The sequence below is a fragment of the Lissotriton vulgaris genome, unplaced genomic scaffold, assembly GCF_964263255.1.
Source record: "Lissotriton vulgaris unplaced genomic scaffold, aLisVul1.2 SCAFFOLD_1284, whole genome shotgun sequence".
NCBI lineage: Eukaryota > Metazoa > Chordata > Amphibia > Caudata > Salamandridae > Lissotriton > Lissotriton vulgaris.
This window is the reverse complement of record NW_028253053.1, coordinates 104,671-132,248: the sequence shown is the minus strand read 5'-3', so window position 1 is coordinate 132,248 and position 27,578 is coordinate 104,671. Positions and strand designations below refer to the sequence as shown.

General features: G+C 49.4%; 1 protein-coding gene across 1 annotated transcript in view; it reads left to right on the top strand.

The window, feature by feature from the left end:
- Nucleotides 1-27,578, top strand: part of GARRE1 (granule associated Rac and RHOG effector 1) — a 553,275-nt gene that overhangs the window by 480,670 nt on the left and 45,027 nt on the right. Inside the window, exons 10-11 of the mRNA XM_086951262.1 lie at nucleotides 14,494-14,659; nucleotides 16,754-16,891. Of these exons, the coding sequence (XP_086807388.1) occupies nucleotides 14,494-14,659; nucleotides 16,754-16,891 (304 nt within the window). The remainder of the gene's footprint in view (nucleotides 1-14,493; nucleotides 14,660-16,753; nucleotides 16,892-27,578) is intronic.

Below are 27,578 nucleotides of genomic sequence, written 5' to 3'. Positions count from 1 at the left end.
ATTATTGCGACGAGACCGTCCTTCTTGATCATCCAACTTTGTCGCGATACGTTTGTTTTCGGCCTCCAGCTGTGACACCCTTTGGAGTAACGTGGTAGTGTCTTTTGTGAGGGATGCAGTCTTCTGCTCCACCTCCGTGACCCTTGCCGACATCTTCTGGAAATCCGCTCTAAGAAAGGTCACATCCATGGAGATTGATCCTACTGTTGTCTGTACATTATTTAGGGCAGCCATAATGTCCTCCAGCGTCACCTTAGGCGCTCCCGCCTATTCTGGAGTTTTATCTGTACGCCCGGTATGTTCTGGCAACGGTGGAAAGTCTTTACCATATTCAAATGTGTCCAGTTTCCCCTGCTGGGACGCGCGGTTTCCTCTGCTGCTCATTCTTGCCCAACCACGTGGTCTCTCAGGCCACTATTCTATACTGCAGGCAATGTGCTTTGACCTGTGGTATTCGCGCGCGGATGATTCGCAGTCTGATCACGTATGACCGTAGCTTCCAAGCCTCTGGTTAGTGCCCGGTGCGGGGGATGGGCCACAGCTGCCCACCCAACACAATTAAGTCCCGCCGGCGCCTGTCAGCCGACACTGCATCAGTCTATCAGCGCGTGCGGTATCTTCCTTCACAGACGCTCACAGCAGGAGTCCTGGCCCCCACAACCAATATGGCTCACCCTCGGAGTCCCGTTAGCTTGCGGCAATCTTGCTTGGTAGCAAGCCACGCTATGTCCAATCTTTTTTGATGGACATACCCTTCGATGGCACTCACTTTTTCAGCTACAAGGCAGATTTAGAGCTTGAGCGCTTCAAGGATTCTCAAGCTACATCCAGATCTTTGGGCCTAACAGCTACCTCCCGTCTACCTCAGTCTGCCTTTCGTGGCTGCGGAAGGGGCACGAGCCACATGCAGTCCATCCCGGCCACCGAGTCATGTATGCAGTCAAACCTCTGCATGGTCGCGGGCGTGTGACCCAGCATCTCCGTGGGTCAGAGAGCCAGCAGACAGGCCTGTCCACCCGTTCCCCCCTGCCACTGCCTCCAAACCTTCCTAGTCTGATGTTTCAGGCCCAGTATCTGCCAGTTGGAGGCAGGATTTACCATCAACTCCTCCACTGGCAATCCATCACATTCAATAGGTGGGTTCTGTAAATTGTCCGAAGGGGCTACTCCCTCCCTTTTGAGACCACCCCTCCTGCCATGCTACCCTCCAATGATCAAATGTCGGAGGATCATTTGCTGCTTCTCCACAAGAAAGTTGCGGCTCTTGGCCATGGGGGCCATAGAGAGGGTCCCAGTGTCAGAAGAAGGACGTGGTTGTTATTCCTGCTACTTCTGGTGCCCAAGAAGGATAAGGGCCTGCGTTCCATCCTGGACCTCTAGATTTTCAACTACTTCCTCCGGAAGGAGAATTTCAAAATGCTCACTTTGGCACAGGTCCTTTCTGCCCTCGACCCAGGAGACTGGATGGTACCGTTGGACTTGCAGGATGCTTATTTCCAGATCCCCTTCCTGCCTACCCATAGACAATACTTACTGTTCATGGTGGGCCAGGAACACTTTCAGTTTACAGTGCTTCCCTTTGGCCTCATCAGTTCCACTCGAATGTTCACAAAGGTGATGGGGGTGTTCGCAGCTCATCGGCGCAGATCAGGGGTGCCAGTCTTCCCCTATCTCAACGACTGACTGCAGGCGAGCTTGCCCCAAGCTGTCGTCTCCGACTTCCAGACTATGGCAGACCTCTTGCACTTGCTGGGGTTCACTATCAACATGCCAAAGTTACACCTGGCTCCCTCTCAGACGCTCCCTTACAACTGGGCATAGTGCAGTTTCAGGCTTATCCTTCAGAGCAGCGAGTCTGGGATATTCGGGCTATGATCCCGATGTTTCAGCCTCTATCCCGGATTTCGGTGAGAATGACTGACGCTGCTGGGCCTCATGGCCTCCTGCATCCTGCTGGTGTATCATGCCAGATGGCATATGCAGGCTCTGCAGTGGGACCTGAGGTTCCAGTGGGCGTAGCATTACCAGAATCTGTCCAACTGCATCCAGATCTCGGGGGGAACTGCAGTGGTGGCTAACGAACAAAGATGATGTTAGATGCAGATCCCTCTCCCTTTCCCCAACCAGATCCAACGGTTGCGACTGATGCGTCCCTCCTGGGAAGGGGCGGCTACCTGGGAGAGGCGGATATCAGAGGTGTCTGGTCTCTGGCAGAGTCTGGTCTCTATCAACCTTCTGGAGCTCTAGGCGATCAGACTGGCACTGAAAGCATTCCTTCCCTCTCTCAAAGGAAAAGTGGTGCAGGTGTTAATGGACAACACCACCGCCATGTGATATTGTAACAAACTGGCTAGGTGGGGTCGTGGACCCTTTGTCAAGAGGCCCCCTGCCTCTGGACATGGCTGGAACATCAGGGCATAAGCCAGGTGGGTTCTCTGAACGCCCAAGCAGACGAGCTCAGCCATCGGTGCCTGGTCTATCACTAATGGCATCTCCAGCCGGAGTTGGCACAAGTTGTCTTTCAGCGGTGGGGAGAACCTTGGCTAGATCTTTTTGACTCCGGAGAGAGCACGCAATGTTAGCATTATTGCGCGTTGGAGATTCCAATGCGGCGCTCACTTGGCAACAGAAAGTGTTGCAGAGTGGAGTTTCGGCCTTCTCTACGCCTTTCCACCTACACCACTTCTGCCCAGAGTGTTCAGGAAGACCAAGCACGACTGGGCTCAAGTCATTCTTGTGGCTCGGAATTGGGCACAAAGAGACTGGTATTCAGACCTTCTGAGCATGGCCATCGATCCTCTGATCAGACTTCCCTTTCGGGTGGATCTTCTGTCGCAGCAGCAAGGGACAGTTCTTCACCCAAACCTGTCCAGTCTCCACCTCCTTGCGTGGAGATTGAGCGGGGGCAGTGGACTGATTTCGACCTTCAACCGAAGTCTGTGATGTCATCTTGGCAGCCAGGCATCCCTCCACTAAAACAGGATACGCCTGTAGATGGAACAAATTTGTGTCATGGTGCACAGTGAAGGCGGCTGTTGGCCCCATTTCTGCCCCTCTGTCAGAGGTTCTCTTGCACATACTTTCTTTGGGCCAGCTCTGCTTTGGGCACCCTAAAAGATTATCTTGCAGCTATCTCTGCCTTTCTATGACTGCCAGATCAGCCTTCTTTATCCAAATTTCCCATTGTTAGTAGGTTTTTTAAGGACTTTACTCAGTTGTTCCATCCGTTTACCTTTCATAATGCCCCAATGGGATTTAAATTTGGTTTTAACCTTTGTGTGCTCTCCCTTCAAGCCTCTTCATGATTGTCCTCTCGGGCTGTTGACTCTGAAAACTGCTTTTCCTTATTGCCAGTACCTCTGCTCAAAAGTTAGCGCGTTTCAAACGCTATCTTCCAAGCCTCCTTATCTGTCTGCCCATCCGGATAAAGTGGTGCTTCGAACAAGAGCTTTGTTACTTCCTAAAGTGCTCACGCCCTTTCTTGTGGGACAGTCCATCACTCTGCCCACCTTTTTCCTGCCCCCGCATCCCTCCAAGGAGGAGAGACTCCACTGTCTAGACCCAAAACGTGCATTGTCTTTTTATTTTTATCATAAAGACTTCCGGTTGGTTGATTAACTGTTCATTGGTTGTGTGGTCGTCAACAAAGGTCGGGCTGTGCAAAAACGGACCATTTCTCAATGGGTTGTCCTCTGCATTTAAATATGCTATGCTTTGGCAAAAAAGGAACCTCCTGTGGGGTTGCGTGCTCACTCCACTAGAGCTACAGCGGCAACCACTGAGTCCCACTCCTTAATATCTGTCAGGCATCCCTGCACACGTTTTCCAGACACTACTGCCTGGACAGCCAAGTCCAGTGGGACATGTACTTTGCCCGTTCGGTCCTGCAGGGCTTCCTGGTATGATCTTGATTTGCCGACTCTACTCCAGGGATGGTATTGCTGGGGTAGCTATTCAAATGTAAGGAATCTACAACTAATAGTCTTATCAGATGAACAAGTTACTTACCTTCGGTAACAATGTATCTGGTAGAGACCTATATTAGTAGATTCCTTACCACCTAACCCATCCTCCCCACTTAGCTAACTGATTTCTAGGGATAGGGACTTCCCCAAAGGGCCCTAGCTTGGCTCACCAGTGGTCAGTGTCTTTCATTGCTCTGCACTTCTGGCGTGGAAAGTCGTGTTAATACGGACGTCACCGCACATGGGCGACATCTGTATATGTCCAGTGACGTCATCCTGTCGCCAATGATGGACGTGGAGCTGATCGTGCAGGGGTACAAAATCTCCAGATCCAGACTGATGCCTGGGAGAAATTCTAAGGTGAGGAATCTACAACTAATATATGTCTCTGCCAGATACATCGTTACCGCACGTACGTAACTTGTTCTTTAAGATTTGGCATTCATTTAAAAGAGAAACGACTAAGTATTGTCGTAGTAAAAGGCTATTTGTCTGTTTGTGCAGCTTGTGTAATTTCTCTCGGAGCATAGCTGCCACTTTGAGCCTAGACACTGGGACTACAAAAATGATTTTCTAAAATGGCTGTACATTGTGTTGCATACTTCCAAGATAGCTGACACCCAACTTCACAACTTGAAGTTCATTTGGGAAGTATAGAAAATACCTTTCCATGATGCAGGGCAGGCTACCACTATTGACTTAGCCAGTGCCAGCAAAGTGTAAAAATTATTGGCAAAGTAATAGAAGAACTGAACATGCATTATAAACTGAGATATGTTGGCTGTGCAAGAGCTTATTTAATCTGTGGCTTACTTAGTATTTTGTGTGTGTAATTATTGTTTGGTCCCAGTACATCTTGTATAGCGGGCCATTTTCCTTGTACTGAATGTTATGTCTGTTGCTGTTCTCCTGTCTAGTCTTGCATCTATCCGCAGAAGTGACCCAACATTTCAAGTGCAGAGTTCGTATGTTATGTGCTTGATTTGAAACTGCAAGAAACCAAACGCAACTTAAAACAAGCATTTATTAATATCATTCTATGATCAAAGAAAGCATGTTCTATAAAATATTGCCTTGAGAGGATCAAAATAAGAATATATAACAAGAAACAACCCCAACATTTGCCTTTGTATCTGAAAGAGACCATTAGTTATAGATTCCTTACCTTAGACTTACCCCCAGATATCAGACTGGAGGATCAGGAGAATTTTTCTGTAGCTGTACCTTGTGCATCAGTAGGTGGCGTCGGTCAACTCCGCGTCCGTCACCAGCGTCCTGGTCGCCGGGATGACGTCTCAGTGTCTACTTCGACACTGCCTCTGCGCACTGACATCAGTTCTTTGTTTTTCTGCACCAGCCAGCCCCAATCTGTAGAGAGCTTGCCCCTTAGTAATTTTTTTACTAAACTTTTTTCAACGTCTTTTTGAGTCTTTTTCACTCCTGGTAACACGAGGGCTGTCCCATCGCCAGACCAGCTTCAAGCCTTGTGACTCTTCTCACAAATTGATGTCCATCACAGATCTGCACCTTGTGTGCCTCTGGTGCCTTGAGCGCAACCATGACCTGAGGTTGTGCTCCGACTGCTGGACCATGAATCCAAAGTCTTTGCAGGAGCGGTCTTGAAAGGTCTTGAAGGCCCAGCATTCCGCTCCGCGTCGTTCGAGGTCCCGGTCGAGAGCAAGGTCTCGGGACAGGTCGCGGAGACGCAACTACTCGAACTACTCGTCATCGTAGTCTTCGCACTCCTCGGGTAAGTTAAGGCACAAGAAGAAGAGGAAGCATCGTCGCTCTTCGCCTTCTCCCTGTCTGTTGGCCGACACGACGCAGCACTCGGAGCGTCGTCGCTCTCTAGCGCCGTCTTCGGCTCTGTGCTTCCCTCCCTTTCCCGGAGCTGGAGCGTCCCCTGTCCAGCTTTGAGCTTTTTACGAAGCACTTCATTGCATCTTTAGGCAGCCGGACTCCGCCGGCGGTGCCTTTGGGCCCCACAGACTGGGCCTTGGATGCCGGCAGCTCCGGCCCGAGGACCCAGGCCTGTATCCGGATCGATGCCGGTCGACCGCACGGTACCTTCCCCGGCACCAATTCCAGTGACCAAGCCCGCGGCGCCGGTTGTGCCCCCAACCGGCGTTGACCCCAACCTCACCCCCGTGTTCGACACAGCAACAGACTCACATCGCTCGACATTGGTACCGGCGCCGGAAGGTACGTTTGTGCCTCTGTTCCATCCTGGCGTTCCCTACCACCCTTAGTGGCAGCCAGAGGAGGGTGAGGAGGACTGGAAGGGGTCTGTAGACCCTTTAGCTGACCAGCTTGAATAGCCAGACCGGCAACAAGACTTGGGTGATGCCAGTGGTTTGGATACCTCCCCAGGCCTTGGCATACTCTCCCCCCTACCGCCGCTGCGGAGCAGAAAGCTTTGTATGTAGTGGTGTTGAATAGGGCGGCTGAGGCCTTGGAGCTTCCTACCGTGGCAGTCAGGACTAACCTCCTGACAGAGGTGCTTCAACCGGCAGCAGCCTCTTCGGAGCCCCTGCTGCCTTTTGATGAAGCCTTCACCGACGTCCTACTGGGCACTTGGTCCAAGCCCAGCACAGTGGCTCCTGTAGACAGGATGATTGCCCAACGCCACCGCCCGGCACGGGCGACCCACTGTTCCTTTCCCAACACCCTACCCACGAGAGATTGGTAGTCCAAGTCTCATCTTCTAAAGGTGCATTCCCTACTGCTCCTTCATATAGGGAATCCAAGAAGCTATACTACCTTGAGAAGATATTTTCTTCTGCCAGCTTAGCGCTGGGGTCGGTGAACCCTGCTTGCCTCTTGGGCTGTTATACCCATACGATGTGGGATACGGTTGCGCAAGTGCTGCCAGAGTGCCTGGAGGAGGCCCAGGTCATTCTCACCCACGCAGTGGCAGAGGGTCGAGACGCAGCTAAGTTCACCATTTGGTGTGGGCTGGATACCGCCAACTCTATGGGCAGATTGGTTTCCATGTCAGTAGCCTTGAGGCGCTACACCTGGCTCAGGACGTCTGGTTTCTCTGGAGATGTCCAATCCACCCTCCGGGACATGCCCTTTGATGGCCGTCGCCTATTCGGTGACAAGGCGGACTCCGCGCTCAAGTGCCTCAAGGCTTCTAGTGCTATGACCAAATCATTGAGCCTCGCTGCAACCTCTCGCCCCACGCAGTCCGCCTTTCACCCCTTTCATGGAAGGGGTGCCCCACTCAATCTGGACACAAAGCCACACGAGCTACCCAGCCTCTACATGGCCATTCACGCGTGACCCAGCGATGCGGGTTAAGGGCCCAGCGGATGGGCCAGTCCACCCATGCCCCCTCCCCTCCATCTCACCCCGCAGCAGCGTCCAAACCCTCTTAGTCCGACCTTTCAGGGCCCCCAGAGGCCAGTAGGCAGCAGGATTCGCCATCACCTTCCCCACTGGCAAAACATCATGTCAGAGCAGGTGGGTTTTGGAGATATTCCGAAGGGTATACTCCCTCCCCTTCAAGACTATCCCTCCCTCCATGCTACCAGCACTTTGCATGTCGGAGAATCACTTGGCCCTTCTCTGCCAGGAAGTTGCAGTTCTCTTGACCAAGGGACTGATCAAAAGGGTCACTGTGACAGAAGTAGGTCCTGTTTGCCTTCGATCCCAGAGACTGGATTGTAGCATTGGACTTGCGGGACGCCTATTTTCACATCTCTGTCCTGCCAGCCCACAGTCATTACCTCCGGTTCACGGTAGGACACAAGCATTTTCAGTTTACCATGCTCCCTTTTGGCCATACCAGTGCCCCTCGGGTGTTCACAAAAGTGATGGTGGTAGACGCAGCTTATTTGCTCCGATAAGGGTTCTAGTCTTCCCCTATCCTGACGATTGACTGTTGAAGACAAGCTCGCCCTAGGCGGTTGTCTCCCACCTCCAGACTAGGGCTGGCCTCCTGCACTCACTGGGTATCACTGTCAACGTGCCGAAGTCACAACTGATTGCCTCTTAGCTTTTTCATCAGAGCAGTTCTGGATACAGTGCAGTTTCGTGCTTATCCTCCCGAGATGCGAGTCCAGGATATTCAGGCTATGATATAGAGGTTTCAGCCTCTATCCTGGATTTCGGTTAGAATGACCCAGAGGCTGCTGGGCCTTATGGCCTCCTGCATCCTGCTGGTGGATCATGCCTGGTGGCAAATGCGGGCTCTGCAGTGGGGCCTGAAGTTTCAGTGGGCACAGCATCAGGGGATCTCAGAGGGTAATGGTCATCAATTGCAGTGGTGACTTACGAACCAAGATTGGGTCAGCGGCAGATCCCTCTCCCTTCCCCAACCAGAGGTCACAGTAGTGACGGATGTGTCACTCCTGGGATGAGACGTCCACTTGGGTGATGGGGAGATCAAGGGTCTCTAGTCTCCAGCAGATTCTAGACTCCACATCAACCTTTTGGAGCTCCGGGTGATCCATCTTGTTCTGAATGCATTCCTTTCTTTTGTCAAAGTTAGAGTAGTGCAGGTGTTCACAGACACCCCCACCGTCATGTGGTACTGCAACATACATGGCGGGGTGGGGTCCTGGATCCTATTTCAAGAGGCTCTTCGCCGTTGAATATGGTTGGAACATCAGTGCATATCCCTGGTGGTTCAACACATGGCAGGTTCCCTGAATGCCAGGGTGGACGAACTCAGCCGCCGGAGCATGATGGATCACAAATGGCTTCTTCACTCTGAGGTGGTGCAAGGTCTCCTTCGGCAGTGGGGAGAGCCTTAGTTAGAACTGTTCGCCACTGAAAAGAACGCTCAATGTCAGCAGTTCTGTGCATTGGAGTTTTCAAGGCGGCACTCGCTCGGCAAAGCTTTTTGAGTTTATTTGCGGCCTCCTGTACGCCGTTCTGCCTATACCACGTCTGCCCAGATTGCTGAAGGAAAATCAAGCGCGTCCGGGCTCAAGTCAATCTTGTGGCTCCGGACTGGGCACAAAGAGTCTGGTACCGGAGCTCTTGAGCATGGCCATCGATCCTCAGATCAGACTGCCTCTTCTGGAGGATCTTCAGTCGCAGCAGCAGGGGATCGTCCTCCACCCAAACCTGTCCAGCCTCCACCTCCTTGCATGGAGATTGAGCTACGATATTGACAGCTTTCGACCTTCCTCCCGAAGTCTGTAATGTCACCTTGGCAGCAAGGCGTCCCTCCACTAAAATGGTATGCGCCTGTAGATGGAACAAATTTGTGGCATGGTGCACAGCAAAGGCTGTGGATCCCCTTTCTGCCCCTCTTTCCGAGGTTCTCCTCTTTACTCTATCTTTGGCCCAGCAGGGCTCTGCTCTGGGCACTCTTAAAGGCTACCTTTCAGCCATCTCTGCCTTTCTGCACCTTCCTGATCAGCCTTTTCTTTTAAAGTCTCCGATTGTAAATAGATTTCTATGGGGTATTACTCCTCTCTTTCCTCCTTCTCCTTTCGTAATGCCCCAGTGGGACTTGAATCTTGTTCTTACTTTCTTATGTGTGCTCCCTTCAAGCCACTACGTAATTGTCCTCTTCGTCTTCTTACCTTGAAGACTGTTTTCCTGCTTGCCATCACATCTGCTCGCAGGGTGAGTGAGCTTCAGGCACTTTCCGCCAAATCTCCATTTCTTGCAGTTCATCCGGACAAAGTGGTCCTTCGCACTAGGCCCTCTTTTCTGCCCAAAGTTACCTCTTTCCACATAGGTCAGACCATCACATTGCCCACCATCTTCTCGCCTCCGCACCCTTCCAAAGAGGAGAAGAGACTCCACCTTCTGGACTCAAATGTGTGCTGTCCTACTAAAGATTTCCAGATGGACGATCAACTCTTCATTGGTTATGTAGGTGCCAAGAAAGGTCGGAGGTGCACAAACGTACCTTCACTTGACTGGTTGTCCTGTGCATCAAAATCTGCTATTCTTTGGCAAAAAAGGAACCTCCAGTAGGACTCCGCGCCCACTCTACCAGGGCAACAGCAGCCTCTACTGATTTGGGACGTGGAGTTCCGCTGATTGACATCTGCCAGGCAACCACGTGGGCATCCCTGTACACATTCACAACACATTACTGCCTGGATAGCCAAGTCTGGAGAGACAGCTTTTTATGGCCGTTCTGTTCTCCATGACTTTCTGGTGTGAACTTAGTTCGCAGACCCACCTCCAGGGTTAGCTTTGCTGGGGTATCTATTCTAAGGTAAGGAATCTATAAATAATGGTCTCTTTCAGATGAACAAGTTACTTTCCTTCAATAACGATATATCTGTAAAAGACATACATTAGTGTTAGATTCCTTACCATCCTCCCCGTTCTGCCAACTGACTTCTAGCTTTAGGGACTCCATTCCAAGGCCCTAGTTTTGTGCACTAGTGGTCAGTGTCTTGCATGGCTCTGCGCTTCTAGCGTGGAAAGTTTGTCAGAACTGACATCAGCATGCAGGGGCGGCGTCTAAGTAGACACCGCAACGTCATCCCGGCGACCACGAAGACGGATGCAGAGTCGACAGACGCCACCTACCGACACGCAGGGGTACTGCTACAGAAAAAATTCTCCGGATCCAGTCTGACACCTCAGGGTAATTCTAAGGTAAGGAATCTAGAACTATTGTATGTCTCTTACAGATACATTGTTACCAAAGGTTAGTAATTTGTTCAACTGGCACAAGAAGTTCCACGAATTCCAAATATATATTCTGGCCACACTGGTGAAGAGTAGTTCTAAAGTTGCTTAGTGCTTTTGCCAATGTACACAAATCTGATATGAATGTGAAAGAGATGTTTACTTTTCTGGAAAAAAAAGGTTTTTCATCCCTTTGAGAGCCTTCAAGCTTTCGGCTATACTTACTTTAAACATGACGTTGCCTTACAGTTATTTTGTACCATAGTGGAGGCAGACTTTTTCCCTACTTATAGAAAGTCAGAAGGATTGTACTGCCCCTCTCCAAGCGTGAACTGTCTTGTGTTCTGTAAAGACTTCAGCACGTGCAGCTCTATTGATAAAATACCTTTTCCTCCAACTCCTACTGCCTTCACTTTCAGAACATCTTATCTGAGTTCAATAAAAGTTTACAGTGCTAGACAAGGGTTTTTCCACAACTTCAGCTCTGCTCAGCCCTCTAAGAATGGGCACAACTTCTTAGAAATAGCTACTATCTCTCTACTGCCTTATCTCTGAAAACATTGAAATGAGTCTGTGTGCACTATCTCTACACGCACTGCCTCATTGTTTTGCTGATTAGTGCTCACAAGTCTATTAGCTCTGTTAATTATAAGAGTATTCTGTTAGGATCTACTAGCTCAATGCAGTATTAAGTCATATGATCTATCACGTCCAGAGTTGAACTGGGACAAAAGATAGCCCGGGCATCAAGTTAAAAGTGCTGCCCATTTGCGAGTCGGGTACCTATAAATGTGCCCACATTTTCACATTGAGGCACTTTTGAATGCCGTATAGGAGTTTGCAAGGTATGGGAGACTCGATGCATTTGTTGTTGATGCAGGCAATGTTTGTAGTAATATCAGGGAAATTAACAGTAAAAACGTCCCTCAAGACCATAATATCAGGTCCACAGACAGCCAAAAATTCTGCCCATACACAGACAGTTTAGACCAGCCCGTATGGCTCAGCCAGATTGCCTTTTAGGCTAGGCCAATCCTGATAGCTCATAAAGTGAATGGCAATGGGGGTGAGGAGGCTTCATAAAGGCTTGTTTAAGGTCAGCAATGAAAGTAGATTGGCATGAGAGATCTGAGTCTCAAACCCTGCAGCAGTGTTTTATCTACAGTAACAACTGCTCCCTTTTTTGCTGTGCATTACAACCAAGATACCACACTCATCTTAACAAAACAATGGGTTCATTATTCTTGCCTACATTGAATAAGCTGAGTGGATGAGACTTGTAGCATCAGTTAATTGTAAAGGTCACTGTAGCTTATTTTGTCAGTTTGTCAATGGAGTGAGCAAAAATAAGCAGGTATCTAAATGACCTTTTTGAGCAACTTAAAAAAGCTGGACAGAAGAATGGCAGGTGGCTGGTTAATAAGATGAAATCATGAAATTGCTTGGTTTGAAACTTGTAGGATTATATTAGACCTGTCAGCCTTAGGATAGTCTTTCCCCAAAATTTTTGCCTTCACCCACCTGTTTTCTGAACCTGTTTCTCTTGGCATTTAGGACTCTGTGTACTTGTGTGCTAAAGTGCTTCTGCTCTCTCCCTTAAACATGATGAAATTGGCTTACGCCCAATTGCCATGTTTCATTTTCTTTTAAGTCTCTGGTAAAGAGGTACTACATGTACCCAGGGCCTGTGAATTAAATGCTATTAGTGGGCCTGCAGCAGAAATGGTGCCACTCACTTTAGTAGCCTTTGAAACAGGTCTCAGGTCATTGCAGCCTGTGTGCAGTTGTAAGCTGTCATTTTGACCTTGCAAAATAAAACTTTTGTCAGGCCGAAACCTTCCTTTCTAATACATATGTCACCCCTCTGGTAGGCCCTAAACAGCTCAACAGTAGGGTGTGTTGTGTTTAAAAAGGTGGACATGTACTTTTATATTTCACATGTTGTTGTAGAGAAAAACTCTCAAATGTGTTTTTCACTACTGCAAGGCCTTCCTCTCCCATAAGATAACATTGGGTTACCTGATTACATTTAATAAGTGATAACGTTTGATTGGGAACAGGTAGAAAAGTCGTCTTTGGTCACTGAGGAATTGTAATTTTAAAACCCTCTTTAATAGGAATGTTGGATTTTAAGTCACAATTTTAGAAAATGCCACTTTTAGAAAGTTGGTATTTTCTTGGCCTCACTATTTGCTGTCTACAGCCTCTTCTTGGGACACATGGCTAGCTGTAGTTGGCAGTTGGCCTTTGTGTATTCCTCCCAGAAAGCATCTCAGTGGTGGGTCTGGGTGTTGGCAGGATGGCGCGTCTCTGACTTAATGAGTAGAAAGCTGTCACCTACCACAATTGCACTTCAATGGTACTAGCTCAGCTCACATACAAAGAACTTCACACTAGCCTTTTGTGCCCCAGACACACTGGCATTAGTGCAGAGAGGCAGAATATCCCAGACACCTCTGTAGGGAGAAACTCCTGGAAGTTGTTCCACTTCAAAGCTGGCACCATGTAAAAATATTGGGCCCTCAGACTGAATTCCTTCGGATCTCCCTTGGACCTGTTGAAGACTCAGGAGATTGCCCCTGCTGTGTTGCCTGCATGAAGGCCTGCTCTGCTGCCTTATGGAGGAGGACTAGACTCGCACCTTGAACCCATGACCACCAGATCGACTCAAAGTTCTTCAACACCCTTTAACCATGCACTTGCCTCCTGTGTGTTCTAACCCCCAAGTGGTTCCTCCCCTGTCCTAGACCCTTTGAATTGGGGATGAAGGTGCCAGCCCAGCTCTGGTCCCTATCCATCAGAACCGTCGCAGAGCGACTAAATCCGACACAGCCCTTGCAGCTCCTCATTGCAACCAGCGCAGCATGATACAATGATATTCAGGATTTAACATTGCTACCCTTGCATCTCCCCATCGGACCCGATGCAACTCGACTCATCTCTCACCTCACAGCTCTTCATTGCAACAGACGTAGGGTGATGAAACTCGACTCAGGACACCGCATTGCTTCTCAGAACGCTGATACGCCACGCAGCGCCCCACTTCCCTGCCACAAGGTACAATTCTCAGCGGGCCTAACCTGGTCCCTGAATCTGGCCCGCACTTCATCGTGGTCAGCCTGAACTTTTGACTATATCCCTATTCAGATAAATTGGCGCTTTTTGCTTTTAAGTGCAATATCTTTTACCTAAATCTTTCAAATTGCCATCTCTCTGGTTCTACTAATTGGATTGTTGTCTTTTTGGTGTCAAATTATTTATCAAATTGTACTCTGTTACTAAAGTGGTGTGAATTTTTTTCTGGTATTGTATTTTTACTTTGACTGTGTTCTGCATAAATACTTTACGCATTTCCTCCAAGTTAAGCTTATCGGAGCGTTAAGTACAGGTTCATTTTGTGACTTTTTGTGGTTCATCCTGACGAGGATTGTGGCTATTGCTTGAGTAGGGTTTCACCCCTCAAGCAATAACCCCTTTTCTCACAGACTACTTGTATTGAACTCACTTAATTACCTCACTAGATTCACATTCATTTATTTTTATTATGAAATTGGTACTTTACTGATCTGTTGCTGTCTCATAGTTCATCATTTATTTCAGTTACCTGGTAGCCCCATTGGCTTGCAACTTTGGTACACTGTTAACTTGTTCTTTACACGTCACAGGGCTAATGTTTCAAATCCGGAAAGTGCATGTATTCCAAATGCACGTTGTGGTGTATCCATGTCGGTGATATTTTGCACCTATTAAGTTCGTAACTAAGGCATCAACATAGGTTGTCGGCTGCAGCCTGCTGGCCATTGTTTGTTTTTGCTGCGGTTGACAGACCAGTTTAAGGGATTAAACAAATGAATAATTGTAATGGAAATAGCCTAACATGTCAGCAGCTGACTCAGATTTCTTTTTTTTTTATATCTAGTCGGCTCAGACCCTGAGTTTGCACGGTATGTGGCTGGGGTGAGCCAAGCTATGCAACAAAAACGTCAAGCACAGCATGTTCGTCGTCCCAGCAACACACGTAGCAACTGGCCTCATCCTGACGATCCCCACAGAACATGGCCTTTTCCAGAGTACTTCGCAGATTGGTAAGGAAGTTCTTGATCCTTAATGTGTGTACTGTTCATTTTAGTAGTCTTGGTAGCATTTAAGTTCTCATACTATCAGCCACCATTGGCTTGATGTTTGCGCATTTCAAAATAAGCTTTAATACTGATACTAAAGTGTAATCACTTAAGTCCTATTATCAATGACTTTCATATCAGTGCAGGACTAATTTCCTTTAATAAAATGTGCACACAGTTTTATTGTTTTTTTACCTACACAGCAGTACATTTGACCCGAATCTGCATGCTTTCATTCTCTTTATTTTGAATACTGATGCTTGTTCAGCAAGCTTTCAAGCAATCAGAGTTGTTGCTTAGCTGATCCTTGTTTCCTCTTTCTGTTTAGATTTGGGGTGTTTTTATAGCTCTCATTATATAACTAATCGTATATAGGCACAAAACTAGAGAACAACTTTCCTCTAAAGCAGCTACCATGGACTCAGTCTAAAACAAGTGTCTTTAAGTCCTAAGTAGCAACATCAAAGAAGCAGATTTACAAATGATCACTGATCAAACATTTCAAAAAACATTTGAAATGTCACCCTTTGCAAGAATAGTTTTGCCCTTTCATGACGTAGTCAAGCCATTCATGCTATAATTTTATAGCCTTATGGAAAAATGTACATTTGCTCATTGAAAATTAACTCTGACTGTAGGACAGATGAGGTTTTGTAGGAAGATACAAGTAGAGCATTCAAGAAAATATTTTATTTTTCCATGACACCAAATTTTCGTTGCTTCCCATCTCAAAGCACCACCCACCTTGATTACCACACCACTGTGATAGTTTAGATAATTTGTATTTAAAACTCTTATAGTTCAACTTTTCACAACTTGTATGGATTTGGGCATACATGTATTCCACTTCATCAGGTCGAATCAAATTTGTGTATTCATCCGGAATAACTTTTTCGAGACTTGTGTTAGCTTACTTAGTGCTCTGGACCATTAAACAGGGTTCACTCCCTTGCATAGAAGCCAGATATATAGAAAATAAAACCCTTTGTAAGGCTCAGGGGGAATCCGAATAATCAGTAACTTGCCTTTAAGAGCCTTAAGATGATGAAACGTGTATCAACTGTTTTTCTTGTTAAAAGTAAATCTGGATGATTAAAGTAAATGTAACCCAGTATGACGAAATAGAAACATTCGGTTCCCTCTATCTTTCCCTGAAAGTTCATTCTGAATAGGGACAGTCTGCTGATATTTTCATGTTTTTATAATGTAATTGGTGTATAAATGATTTCCCAAGGTGCGATTTGTCCTCCTTCCTCATGTGAGCCACAAATTATTGGAACTCCTGTGATAGTGTCCTCACCTTTACTGAAGGCAGTATGGAGCCAGTACTTCGTTTTTGAGGAGGGCGTAAGGAATACATTAACATTTAAATATTCTCTTTCTTTGAAGAAGTTTGGCATGGTCAAATTTGTGCCAAGAGATTAAGAAAGGAATTGGACCTCATGCACTGTCTCACTTTTCACTAGGGAAACCAGTCCAGGAAAGGAAGTGGCTTGTTTGACCTTCGATAAGGACTGTCATTGCTTAACACATACCAGATATTAACCCTCAGCCTGGCTTTACTACTTATAGGCAAGATGAGCCATAATGAGTGTCACAGGTCAAAGTCATTTTATTTGTGCAAGCGAGAGTTTGTGCCAGGTCCAGAAATACCTTGACCACTTTCCTGAGATTGAGACAACATAGTTCTCTCCAATCAGGTACCCATTAATACACATGTCCTCCATTAGGTCTGCTAGCAACAAATTGAGCACCATAGGTTACGTCCCTCCCTGGGTTGATTCTAGCATAAGACTGGACCCAAGTCCTATACTTCAGGAACATTTTGAAACTAAAAGATTACCTCCAGATGTACAAAAACCTATTTGCTTACAGTTTCTTGCCATGGAAATCCCTGCAGACCGTAAGCCTGCTAATACCAAACGTTTCTGAAAAGAATGCCATTGTGTGGTGTCCTGACATGTACTAGTCTTGTTAAATACCTATGCCCGTAATGCATTTTTATGAGCAGGAAGTGTTCATAGAGAAAATATTTGTTAACTTTTTCATAATTTACAGCGATGTGATGAACAATAGCTGGTCAGGTACGCAGGCGGACTCTGCCAGCTCAAGCGATGAGACATCTTCAGCTAATGGAGACAGCCTGTTCTCTATGTTCTCTGGACCAGATCTTGTTGCTGCAGTGAAGCAGAGAAAGTAAGTTAAGTTTCTTTACTCATGGGGGTTATTAATGCAACTTTCCATCTATTGATCTGTTCCTCCAAAGTACTCTAAACACATCTTCATACTGTTTTACTTGAAAGTTTCTATTTACAGAAAAACCCTGGTTGAGTTGCTAGTGTTTAAGTAGTGGGTTTGACATCAAAGTTTATATAACTGTGGTTAAATATAAAGTTTAACTATATATGGCCACACAAAAAGCCCTGGGGCCAACCCCTGTTTTCTGTAAAGGATGAAGATATTGTATCAAAATAGATAAACACCCAATCATTACACAATATGTAAAATCACTACCAAACTTGATAATTTCCAACACCTCTGGGCTGTGGCCTCATCAATGTACAAATGCACAGTCGAAGAAGTCCCACTGTCTGACAGTGTGAGGTTATTCTCTGTACATCCCCATTCCTACCGAGAATAGAACACCAATGCAAATTGTATTTCTTAAGACCCAATTTGGCAGGACTTTTAAGAATGACAACTGTACAAAAGGTCACATCATTGCTACATGAATTAAGCACAATTGTGACCCTTGGCTTCCAGGTGCATAATTTCACACACCTAGGCATCTATCACATCAACAATTCCTGAGATTTGTGATGTCTCAAACCAAGCAGAAACTCAGCCTATGATTCATCATTAGCATGCCTAAATCATATTGCTGCTACCACATTATATTTATGTGGAAGTTTTCAGTTGCTCTCCTGAATTGATACATGTATAGTTCAATTAAAGGCAAGACTAAATAGTTCACTTTTCAAAAATATCCTGAACCACTTGTAATGTGGATCAGATCTCAAATTAGGATTTAAAGTATTCCATAGTTTAGGTCCTTGCACCATTACTCATCAACCACTGTGTTATATCATCTTGCAAAAATGTAGGAGGATTAGATGTGCAAATGTTGAACAAAGGTTACCTTTCGGTGTATAGTAATGTGTTGGTTTCTCAAAGCATTCTTGTGCAAAGGCCAAGAATGTTTAAGATATGGTATGAGGACCTTCCATTTGGTCCTCATTTCAGCAGAGAGCCAGTGAAGTGCTTTTGGGGGTGGTTCCGAAATCATTGCACTGCTGAGGTTTAGGCACATTGTGGCTGCCTGGTTTTGTCTATGTAGCCTAGCAGTGTAGCTCTTGAGAGGCTACTACAGATGGTGTTACATTATTCCATTATGCCACCCTTACAACTGCATTTACTTGAAGAGTATACAAATGTTCAGATTCCTTACTTTCAGAGAGGTCAAAGGAGGGTTTCGGAGATCTGTCAGCTAGTTGAAAGCGAGTGTCTTGTCTGTTTGCACCTCTAGCTAGAAGTTTCGTTTTGGCTCCATTCATGCAGCTAAATCTCTTGTTCATACAGTGCCTGTCCGCACATAGGTTACAGGTGAGGAGGGCCTTGGAGTATATGGTGTTGGTAAAGCCCAAAATAACAATTGTGTAAATTCACATTTCATGCAACGTGGAACCCTTTCAGACCAATGACAAGAGTGACTTTTCAATCAAACACAGATTGGCATGATACCCTTCTGGTGCATGGAATCATTTTCCAAGGGCACCTATAATTGTTAGTATTACCACCTACTACTACACTCCCTCCAGGTAAAACAAGGCAATTCCAAGAATTGGACAAGGTAGGTTCTCTCACATAATGTGACATGCTTCATCATTTACCACCTCATCCCACCCTGGTAAGGTGAGACTACCAGGTTGGACTCAACCTCAGGGTGGTGCTGACCTGTGGAAGGTGTTAAAAATTATTTTGTTTTTCTGGATAAAATTTGGCTCCGGATCTAAGGGTAAAGAAGTCTTAGGATAATCCACAAAGTATCCTTTAATAAGGTGGTATCCTAGGCTTATTAAAACCAAAAGGTGTTAGAGAACATATATGGTTGCTATGACCATTATGTGCTACTGCCTGAATTTGCCAATATGATTCTGCCCATTTAATTGAGCCAAGTGGTCTCTGGAATACGTCGGGCTGAGTTAAAGTATGCCTTCACCAATAAACGAACGGTGCACTGCACCAAGAAAAGTATATAGAGAGAGCCTACCTCTGTCATATAAGAACATGCACATTAACCTATGGAGGAGATAAACATATATGTAGCAATGTCTGTATAAAGACAAATATAACGCTGTCCTTAGTGGCACCCTTCAATTCAAAGAAGCATAACGTTCGAGGCATGTGAGCTGTAGATCACATGCTGTGCATAGCCTGCCATCTAGTGTTGGGACCGGATGTTTGCACTTTGTTTTTGTTAAAAGAAGTCTCTTCCAGTCACAAGGTAGGTGACTCATCCTTTTGGTGATAGTGCGCATGGGCATCGACTCCATTGTTAGATTTTTTTCCGCCATCGGGTTCAGATGTGAATATTCGCACACCGGTTCGGCACCCGTGTTTCCCATTCTCCGCGTATCGTTTCAGCAAAGACTTTCGATTGAAAGACTCGTGGAGGGCCTTCCCACACCGGGCTTGCCAGCAGTTGATGAAACAGACTCCATTCAAGCTCTGTCCCGGGTGTTGCGCTACGTTTCCGCGCATTGATTTGCATGAAGTGTGCAAACTCGTGTCTATCCCCGGAACGTGACGAAAAAAATTGCGACGAGCGGGGATCGTTTTGATGGAAGAAGACGCTTCGTGACCGTCTGGCTCGATGGCACAAAATGCGGCTCCACACCGGATCTCTTCAGCGAGGACTCAGACCACGAGAAATCCCACGCACAGGAAGCCGAAGTAGAGGAAGAACAGAACTCTGTCTCTGAAGCCGACTCTGAAACTGAAGACCAAGTAACAATGGGTCCACGTATCGTGAGTACTAAGACTTCCTTCCCCTACCATTTGTTACACAAAAAGGCTCTGGGCCCTCCTCTGCCCTCAGGCCAAGGTCCTCACCGGCAAAAAGCTTAGAGTGCTCCGCCCTCTGGCTCAGTGCCGTAGCACAAAGAAAAACCTGGATCTGAAAGAAACAGGTTAGTATTAGATTCCTTACCTTAGAATATCCCCAGGCGTCAGACTGGATCCGCAAACTTTTGCGTAGCAGTAACCTTGCGTGTCGGTAGGCGTAGTCTGCGGCTCCACGTCGGTGTCGTTGGCGCCAGGATGAGGTCGCCAGAGTACTAAGATGCCGCCCTCGCGTGCTGACGTCAGTTCTCCTTTTTTACGCGCCAGCAAGCGCCGATCTGGAAAAAGTAGTACCCATTGTCCATTTTTTACTAACTTTTTCGATCCTTTTTGATCATCTTTCGAAGTCACTCGACTCAGACGGTGCCGATAGGGATGCCCGGTTTCAAACCCTGAGTCGATTGTAGCCGACTGATGTCGGTTACCGACCCCCATCGCCGGTCCCTTTACTGCCTGGGCCCCGACCACGATGACAAGTCCTGCTCCAACTGCCGGGCCCTGACATCCAAAGCTAGACGGGAGCGGTCCCGGTAGCGACTCGAGCTCCAGCAGTCAGTCCCGGTCCGGAAGGAGGTCGAGGGACCGGTCGCGGGGCCCGAGTCACCACAGTTCCGGGAGTCGTCATCAGTCTTCGGGCTCGAAGTCCTCATGTAAGAGGCACAAGAAGTCGAAGAGAAGGCATCGCTCTTCTGACTCCCCCCGACGCTCTCGCGACTCGGCCGGGATTTCGGGCAACACCGTCCACGTGGCTCCGCCGGAGCTGCAGGCGTCACGGCCTGCTCCATACCCGTCTGTCCCTAGGCAGAACGAGACGCCGGAGGAGATCGAGGCCTTCCTCATGGCCATGAGTTCACTCACTCCTCCGTCGGGTTCCGCGGCGCCTTCGGCCAAGCAGCCCCGACTGGGTTCCCAAGCGGGCCGGGTGCTTCGGCCCCGGCGCCGCTGGGTGCTTCGGCCCCGGCGCTGTCGGCGACTTCTGTCCCGACGCCGCAGGGACCCTTTGGATCCGGGTCGTCGCCGGTCGAACTTACGACCTCGCCGACTCCGACCCCCAGGGTGTCTCCTCTGGCGCTGTCCCAGGACGACGACGTCCCCGGTCCTACCCTCGATTCTGGTCCGGCGCCGTAATCGACGCCGCTAGGAGATTTTTACTTCTAGGACCCGGCCGCATCTTTTGACCCTGAGTATCAGGAGATGTGTGGCGAGGAGGATTCTGGCACGTGAGTGCCAGTCTTCTCAGTACTGGGCAGGTGAGCTAGGGGAGGCCAGTGGTCTGGACACTTCGCCATACACTGGTTTTGTCTCCCCGCCTACCGTGGCTACGGAGGAGGGGGCTGCCTATAGTATGGTGCTGACGCGGGCTGCCAAGGCCTTGGGCATTGTGCTCTTGTGCTCCCCGTCGTGGCCATGAGGTCTAACCTCCTCACTGAGGTCCTTAAACCTCAGGCAAGCTCGGCTGAGCCTCTGCTGCCGTTTAATGAGGCCTTGTCAGACGTTCTTCTGGGCACTTGGTTCAAGCCTGCTACAGGTCCGCATGTAGATAGGAACGTGGCCAGGCCCCACCGCCTAGCTCTGTGCGACCCTTGCTTCCTGCCCACCCATCCCACCCCCAAGAGCCTGGTCATCCAGGCCTCTAACTCCCAGACCACAAACCCGACGGCTCCCCCTAATCGGGAATCCAGGAGGTACGAACAGTGTGGTAAAAAGATGTTCTCCTCACTTAGTTTGGGGTTGCGGTCAGTCATCACCGCGTGCCTCTTGGGCCGTTACTCCCACTCTCTGTGGGACACGGTCGCGGACGTGCTGCCACAATGTCCGGAGGGGGTCCTGACTAAACTCACCCAAGCCCTTGTGGAGGGTTGAGATGCGGCATGGTATTCCATCTGGTGTGGGCTGGATACCACAGACTCGCTGGGCAGAGCGATGGCAACGCCAGTGGCGGTTCATCGCCACGCCTGGCTGAGGTCTGCCAACTTTTCGGCTGATGTCCAAAACACCCTTATGGACATGCCGTTGGATGGCCGTCGCCTCTTTGGCGACAAGGCAGGCAGTGCGCTTGAGCGCTTTAAGGACTCCAGGGCTACGGCCAAGTCCTTGGGCCTCTCGGCCCGCGCCAGCAAACTGTTGCCTTTCGCCCCTTTCGTGGCCAAGGAAGGGGCGCCCCCACACGTCCTGCCAGCCACAGACCGCATACTAACATTCAGCGCGGTGGCGAACGTGGTAACCGCCATGGCGGCGGTCGGGGACAACAGTGAGGTCAGTCCACACCTACCCCTGCAGCATCCGCCTCAAAGCCCTCCTAGTCCGAGTTTTCAGTCCCATGTGACACCAGTGGGGGTAGGGTTCGCCATCATCTCCTCCACTGGCGCACTGTTTTATCGGAACGGTGGGTGCTGCAAATCGTCCGAAGGGCTACTCCCTCCCCTTAAAGGCGACCCCTCCAGCCATGCCACCGCAGTACCACCGCGTGTCATTGGATCACTTGAATCTTCTGCGAGAGGAAGTTATGGCCCTCTTGGCCAAGGGGGCCATCGAGCGCGTTCCTGGGCCAGAAGTAGGGTGTGGTTGTTACTCCCACTACTTTCTGGTTCCTAAGAAAAGCAAAGGGGGCCTACGCCCTATCTTGGACCTGCGGAACGTCAACGGCTTCCTCCGGAAGGAGAAGTTCAAGATGCTTACTTTGTCTCAGGTCTTAGCTGCCCTGGACCCGGGAGACTGGATGGTAGCGTTGGACTTGCAGGACGCTTATTTTCACGTCCCCGTCCTGCCGGCCCACCGGCGTTACCTGCGGTTCATGGTAGGCCACGAACGCTTGGTTTACCGTGCTCCCCTTCGGCCTTACCAGCGCCCCACGGGTGTTCACGAAAGTGATGGCGGTGGTCGCAGCTCATCTGTGCAGGTTAGGGGTTTCAGTCTTCCCCCTACCTCGAGGACTGGTTGTTGAAGGCGGGCTCGCCCCAGACAGTAGTCAGCCACCTCCAGACTACAGCCGACCTCCTACACCTGCTGGGGTTCTCCATCAATGTGCCGAAATCACACCTGTGTCCCTCTCAGAAGCTCGTCTTCATCATAGAGGTTCTAGACTCAGCGCAGTTTCGGGTTTATCCTCCCGAACAGTGGGTTCGGGATATTCAGGCTCTGATTCTGATCTTTCAGCCGTTATCCCGAGTCTCGGTCAGGCCGACGCTGTGGCTTCTGGGGCTGATGGCCTCCTGCATCCTTCTGTTGCATCACGCCAGGTGGCGGATGTGGGCTCTGCAGTGGGACCTGAAGTTTCAGTGGGCCCAGCATCAGGGCAACTTGTCCGACCATGTCTTGATCTCGGAGGGCACCGCAAGACAGTTGCAGTGGTGGCTCACGGACTGCGATTGGGTCAGCAGCAGATCCCTCTCCTTACCCCAACCGGAGCACGTAGTTGTGACGGACGCGTCCCTCCAGGGCTGGGGGGGCCACATGCGAGAGGCGGAGATCAGAGGCCTCTGGTCTCCGGCGGAGTCCCACCTCCACATCAACCTTCTGGAGCTGCGGGTGATCCGGCTTGCACTGAAGGGATTCCTCCCATCTGTCCGGGGGAGTCTAGTGCAGGTGTTCACGGACAACACCACCGCCATGTGTAACTCCCAACAAACAGGGCGGGGTGGGGTTGTGGACCCTATGCCAGGAGGCTCTGAGCCTCTGACAGTAGCTGGAACATCTGGGAGTGACCCTGGTGGTTAAACACCTGGCAGGTTCCCTGAACGCCAGGGCGGACAAACTCAGCTGTCGGTGCATGATGGGTCACGAATGGCATCTGAACTCGGGCGTGGCGCAAGGCCTCTTTCAGCAGTGGGGAGAGCCTTGGTTAGATCTATTCGCCACAGAAGACAACGCGCAATGTCATCAGTTCTGCATGTTGGAATTTCCAAGGCGGCACTCGCTCGGAGACGCTTTTCATCACGAGTGGAGCTGCGGTCTGTTGTACGCCTTTCCGCCTATACCACTTTTGCCCATAGTGCTGAAGAGGATCAGACGCGACCGGGCCCAAGTTATCCTTGTGGCTCCAGACTGGGCACGAAGATACTGATATCCCGAGCTACTCAGCATGTCTGTCGATCCCCCCGATTCGTCTGCCTCTTCAGGAGGACCTTCTGTCGCAGCAGCAGAGGACGGTCCTCCACCCGAACCTGTCCAGTTTTCACTTGCATGCGTGGAGATTAAGCGGCGGCAGTTGAGGCCATTTGACTTGCCTCCTGAAGTCTGTAATGTGATTCTGGCAGCCAGGGGCATCCCTCCACGAAATCGGTATACGCCTGCAGGTGGAACAAATTTGTGGCATGATGCACAGCAAAGGCTGTTGATCCCCTTTCTGCCCCTCTTTCGGAGGTTCTCCTCTTTCTTCTTTCTCTTGCCCAGCAGGGCTCTGCTCTGGGCACTATCAAGGGCTGCCTCTATTATTTCCTGATCAGCCCTCTTTGTTCAAGTCCCCAGTTGTAAATAGGTTTTTGAAGGGCATCACTCATATGTTTCCTCCTGTTCCTTTCGTGATGCCTCAGTGGGACTTAAACCTTGTTCTGACCTATCTGATGTGCGCTCCTTTCGAGCCACTTCATAACTGTCCTCTTCGTCTCCTTACTCTGAAGACTGCATTCCTGGTTGCCATCACCTCTGCTAGGAGGGTGAGTGAGCTCCAGGCTCTTTCCTCTAAACCTCCCTTCGTTTCTGTCCATCCGGACAAAGTTGTGCTGCGGACGCAACCCTCTTTCCTGCCCAAAGTAGTCACAGCCTTCCACATCGGGCAGTCCATCACCTTGCCCACCTTCTTTCCGCCTCCGCATCCCTCGAAAGAGGAAGAGAGGCTCCACCGTCTGGACCCAAAATGTGCGCTCTCATTTTATTTGGATCGGACACGCCAGTTACGGGTGGATGGCCAACTCTTTGTTGGTTACTTGGGCTCTAAGAAAGGTCGGGCGGTGCACAAGCGGACCATCTCTCGGTGGGTCGTGTTGTGCATCAAGGTATGCTACTCTTTGGCTAAAAAGGAGCCTCCGGTTGGGCTGAGGGCCCATTCCACTCGGGCCACGGCGGCTACTACTGCCCTGGTTCTGGGAGTCCCTTTGCAGGACATCTGTCAGGCAGCTACGTGGGCCTCGCTGCACACGTTTGCAAGATCCTACTGCCTGGACAGCCAAGTCCGGAGAGATGGCTTTTTCGGCCGTTCCGTTCTCCAGGACTTTCTCGTGTGATCATTGGGTTCGAAGCATGTGGGCTGCTGAATTCATATCTGTGCATAGATCACCGCCTAGTGTTGGGTCTGGATGATCGCACATTGTTGTCCTGGAAGAGTCTTCGAAGTATCACGAGATAGGTGGCTCCTCCCCTGGACTACAGTGCGCATGGGCATCGACTCCATCCTCAGATTGTTTTTTTTCTGTCTTTGGGTTCGGATGTATATTGGTTCACTCTAGTCGGAATCGATATAAAACTTTCTTAAGGCCAAAAGGCCTTTAGCTTTTCGTCTGCATAGTCTTGCGTTCGGTGCCCGATTCTTCCAGCTCAGTTTCGAGCCGGATTCCAGAAAGCCGCGTGCTTTCGTCGCTGAAGGCCCAGTCGACGCCAGGGACCTTATCGACGGACCATCATGGAATGGAGTCCGTTCAAGAGATGTCCCGTGTGCAACTCAAAATATCCCCACATCGACGTCCACCCGGTGTGCAACAAGTGTCTCTCGCCGGATCATGATGAAGCCAGTTGCATGGCTTGTTCCCGTTTTCGATCTAAGAAGACTCTTTTGCATCGTCGCGCTGCGCGCCAGGAGGCCCAGCAGACTGCATCGGCGCCGGTGAACATATTCGATGCCGGGGATGAAGAAGGAGCTGACCAGGAAGTTCGTAAGAACCTGTCGAATCCCGCGTCGGAGGTCGACTACAACTACGACGCGGATGTTGCAATGCTCGACGTGGAAAAAGTCGTCGACGATGTAGGAGACGACGACAGGGCCTTTGGGGCCATGGAAGATAACTCGAGCGAAGAGCTAACTCAAACTGACATTGGGGCCGAAACGCTTCAAAAGGATCAGGTCAAGGGATCGCCACTAGGCCTTAACCAAGGTCTTCCAGTGGGTTCCACGGCCCCGCCTTCGGGCTCGGCTACGGACATTGCTATTGAACCACACCCTGCGAAATGGAAACCGAAAGTGAAGACACCGGTCTCGACGCAAGTGAAAGCACTGGTGCCCCCATCGAAACCAAAGGTGCATATTGCTTTGGTCGGCTCAAAGCCCTCGGACCGGTCGGCACCGACAAAGCAAAAGGGCGTTATCGACCCGAAGAAACAGCTCAAGGGCGTCGAGACGAAGTCTGGCACGCCGAAGACAAAGGTCAGGGCAATCGAGCCGAACAAATCGGCGCCGAAGACGGTTGACACCGACAAAGGGCTCAGGTTCTCAAGACTCCGCGTTGACAAGACAAGGCCAAGAGCGGACCGACCCACGAGTCCACATCTAGTAGTGCCTCGAAGGATTCCGTCGAGTCGACGCAGCCGTCCGTCGCTTTCTCCAAGCAAGTGGCGGACTCCCTACAGCGCATCAAGGACAAGTGTCGGTCCAAAACCTCCACCTTCGAAGCCTGTCGATAAAGCTCAAAAAGCGTTGACGCCCATTCACTTCACGTTGCCGCCGAAAGTGGTGCCGAAGGCTTTCGCCCCTAGAATGGCCAACGTGACCGAGAAGGTGTCCTCGGTGCCGAAGTTGACGACAGTGGTCCCGGCCTTGAAGCATCGACAATCTTCGTTGGAAGAACAACAAGAACAATTTATCGATACCAAAACAGGCAGGCTTTCCCTTCATAAGCGGAAAATTGCCCTGGAACAGCCAATGGAGTCCTATAAAATTCCTTTGAAGAAGAAAAAGGATTCCACTTCGACCCCTGTTCTTGTGGAACCGGTTTCTCCACATGGCCATAATGTCTCACCCACTTATTCAAATGTGGACACTGGGGAAGGTGATGAGGATGAATACAGCTATCCTGTCTACACTGAGCCAGATGATACCAATGAACCATGGGCAGCTGCTGTTCACCCAGGTGATCCTCACTCTACCCCAGACACTCAGATGTATGCGGTTAAAACGTCGCCTACAGAGGGTTCAGCTGCGTTTAATGCCCTTATTGAAAGGGCAGCAAAGAATCCTGACGTCCAGCTCCATGCTGACCACATTGAAGTGGACTTTCTTTTTGACACCTTTTCCGTCTCAGAGAGGACTGTCAAGACTCTGCCTATGTTGAAGGGTGTCTTGAAGCATGCTGGGGAGATCTTTAAAGAGCCTACGAGAGCCAGGGTGATAAACCTGAGAATTGAAAAAAAGTATAAACCGGCACCTGGTGACCCTACTTACATCAAGGGACAGTTGCCTTTGGACTCTCTTGTTGTTTCTAATGCCCGGAAGAGAGCTAATTCACAAACAACGGGTGATGCTCCTCCCCCAGATAAAGAATCTAAGGTGTTTGAGGCATCAGAGAAAAGGGTGGCAGCTCAAGCGGCTAATATCTGGCGCACTTCAAATACACAAGCACTTCTAGCCAGGTATGACCGGGCACATTACGACACACTGAAGACCCTGTTACAGCACCTGCCAGACGAATACAAAGAGGCAGCTGATATGCTCGTCCAAGAATGGAAGCTTATATCAAATGCTTCTATTAAATGTGCACTGGACGCGGCAGACACCGCGGCCAGAGCTATTAACACTAGTGTCATGCTCAGACGCCATGCCTGGCTCAGTATCTCA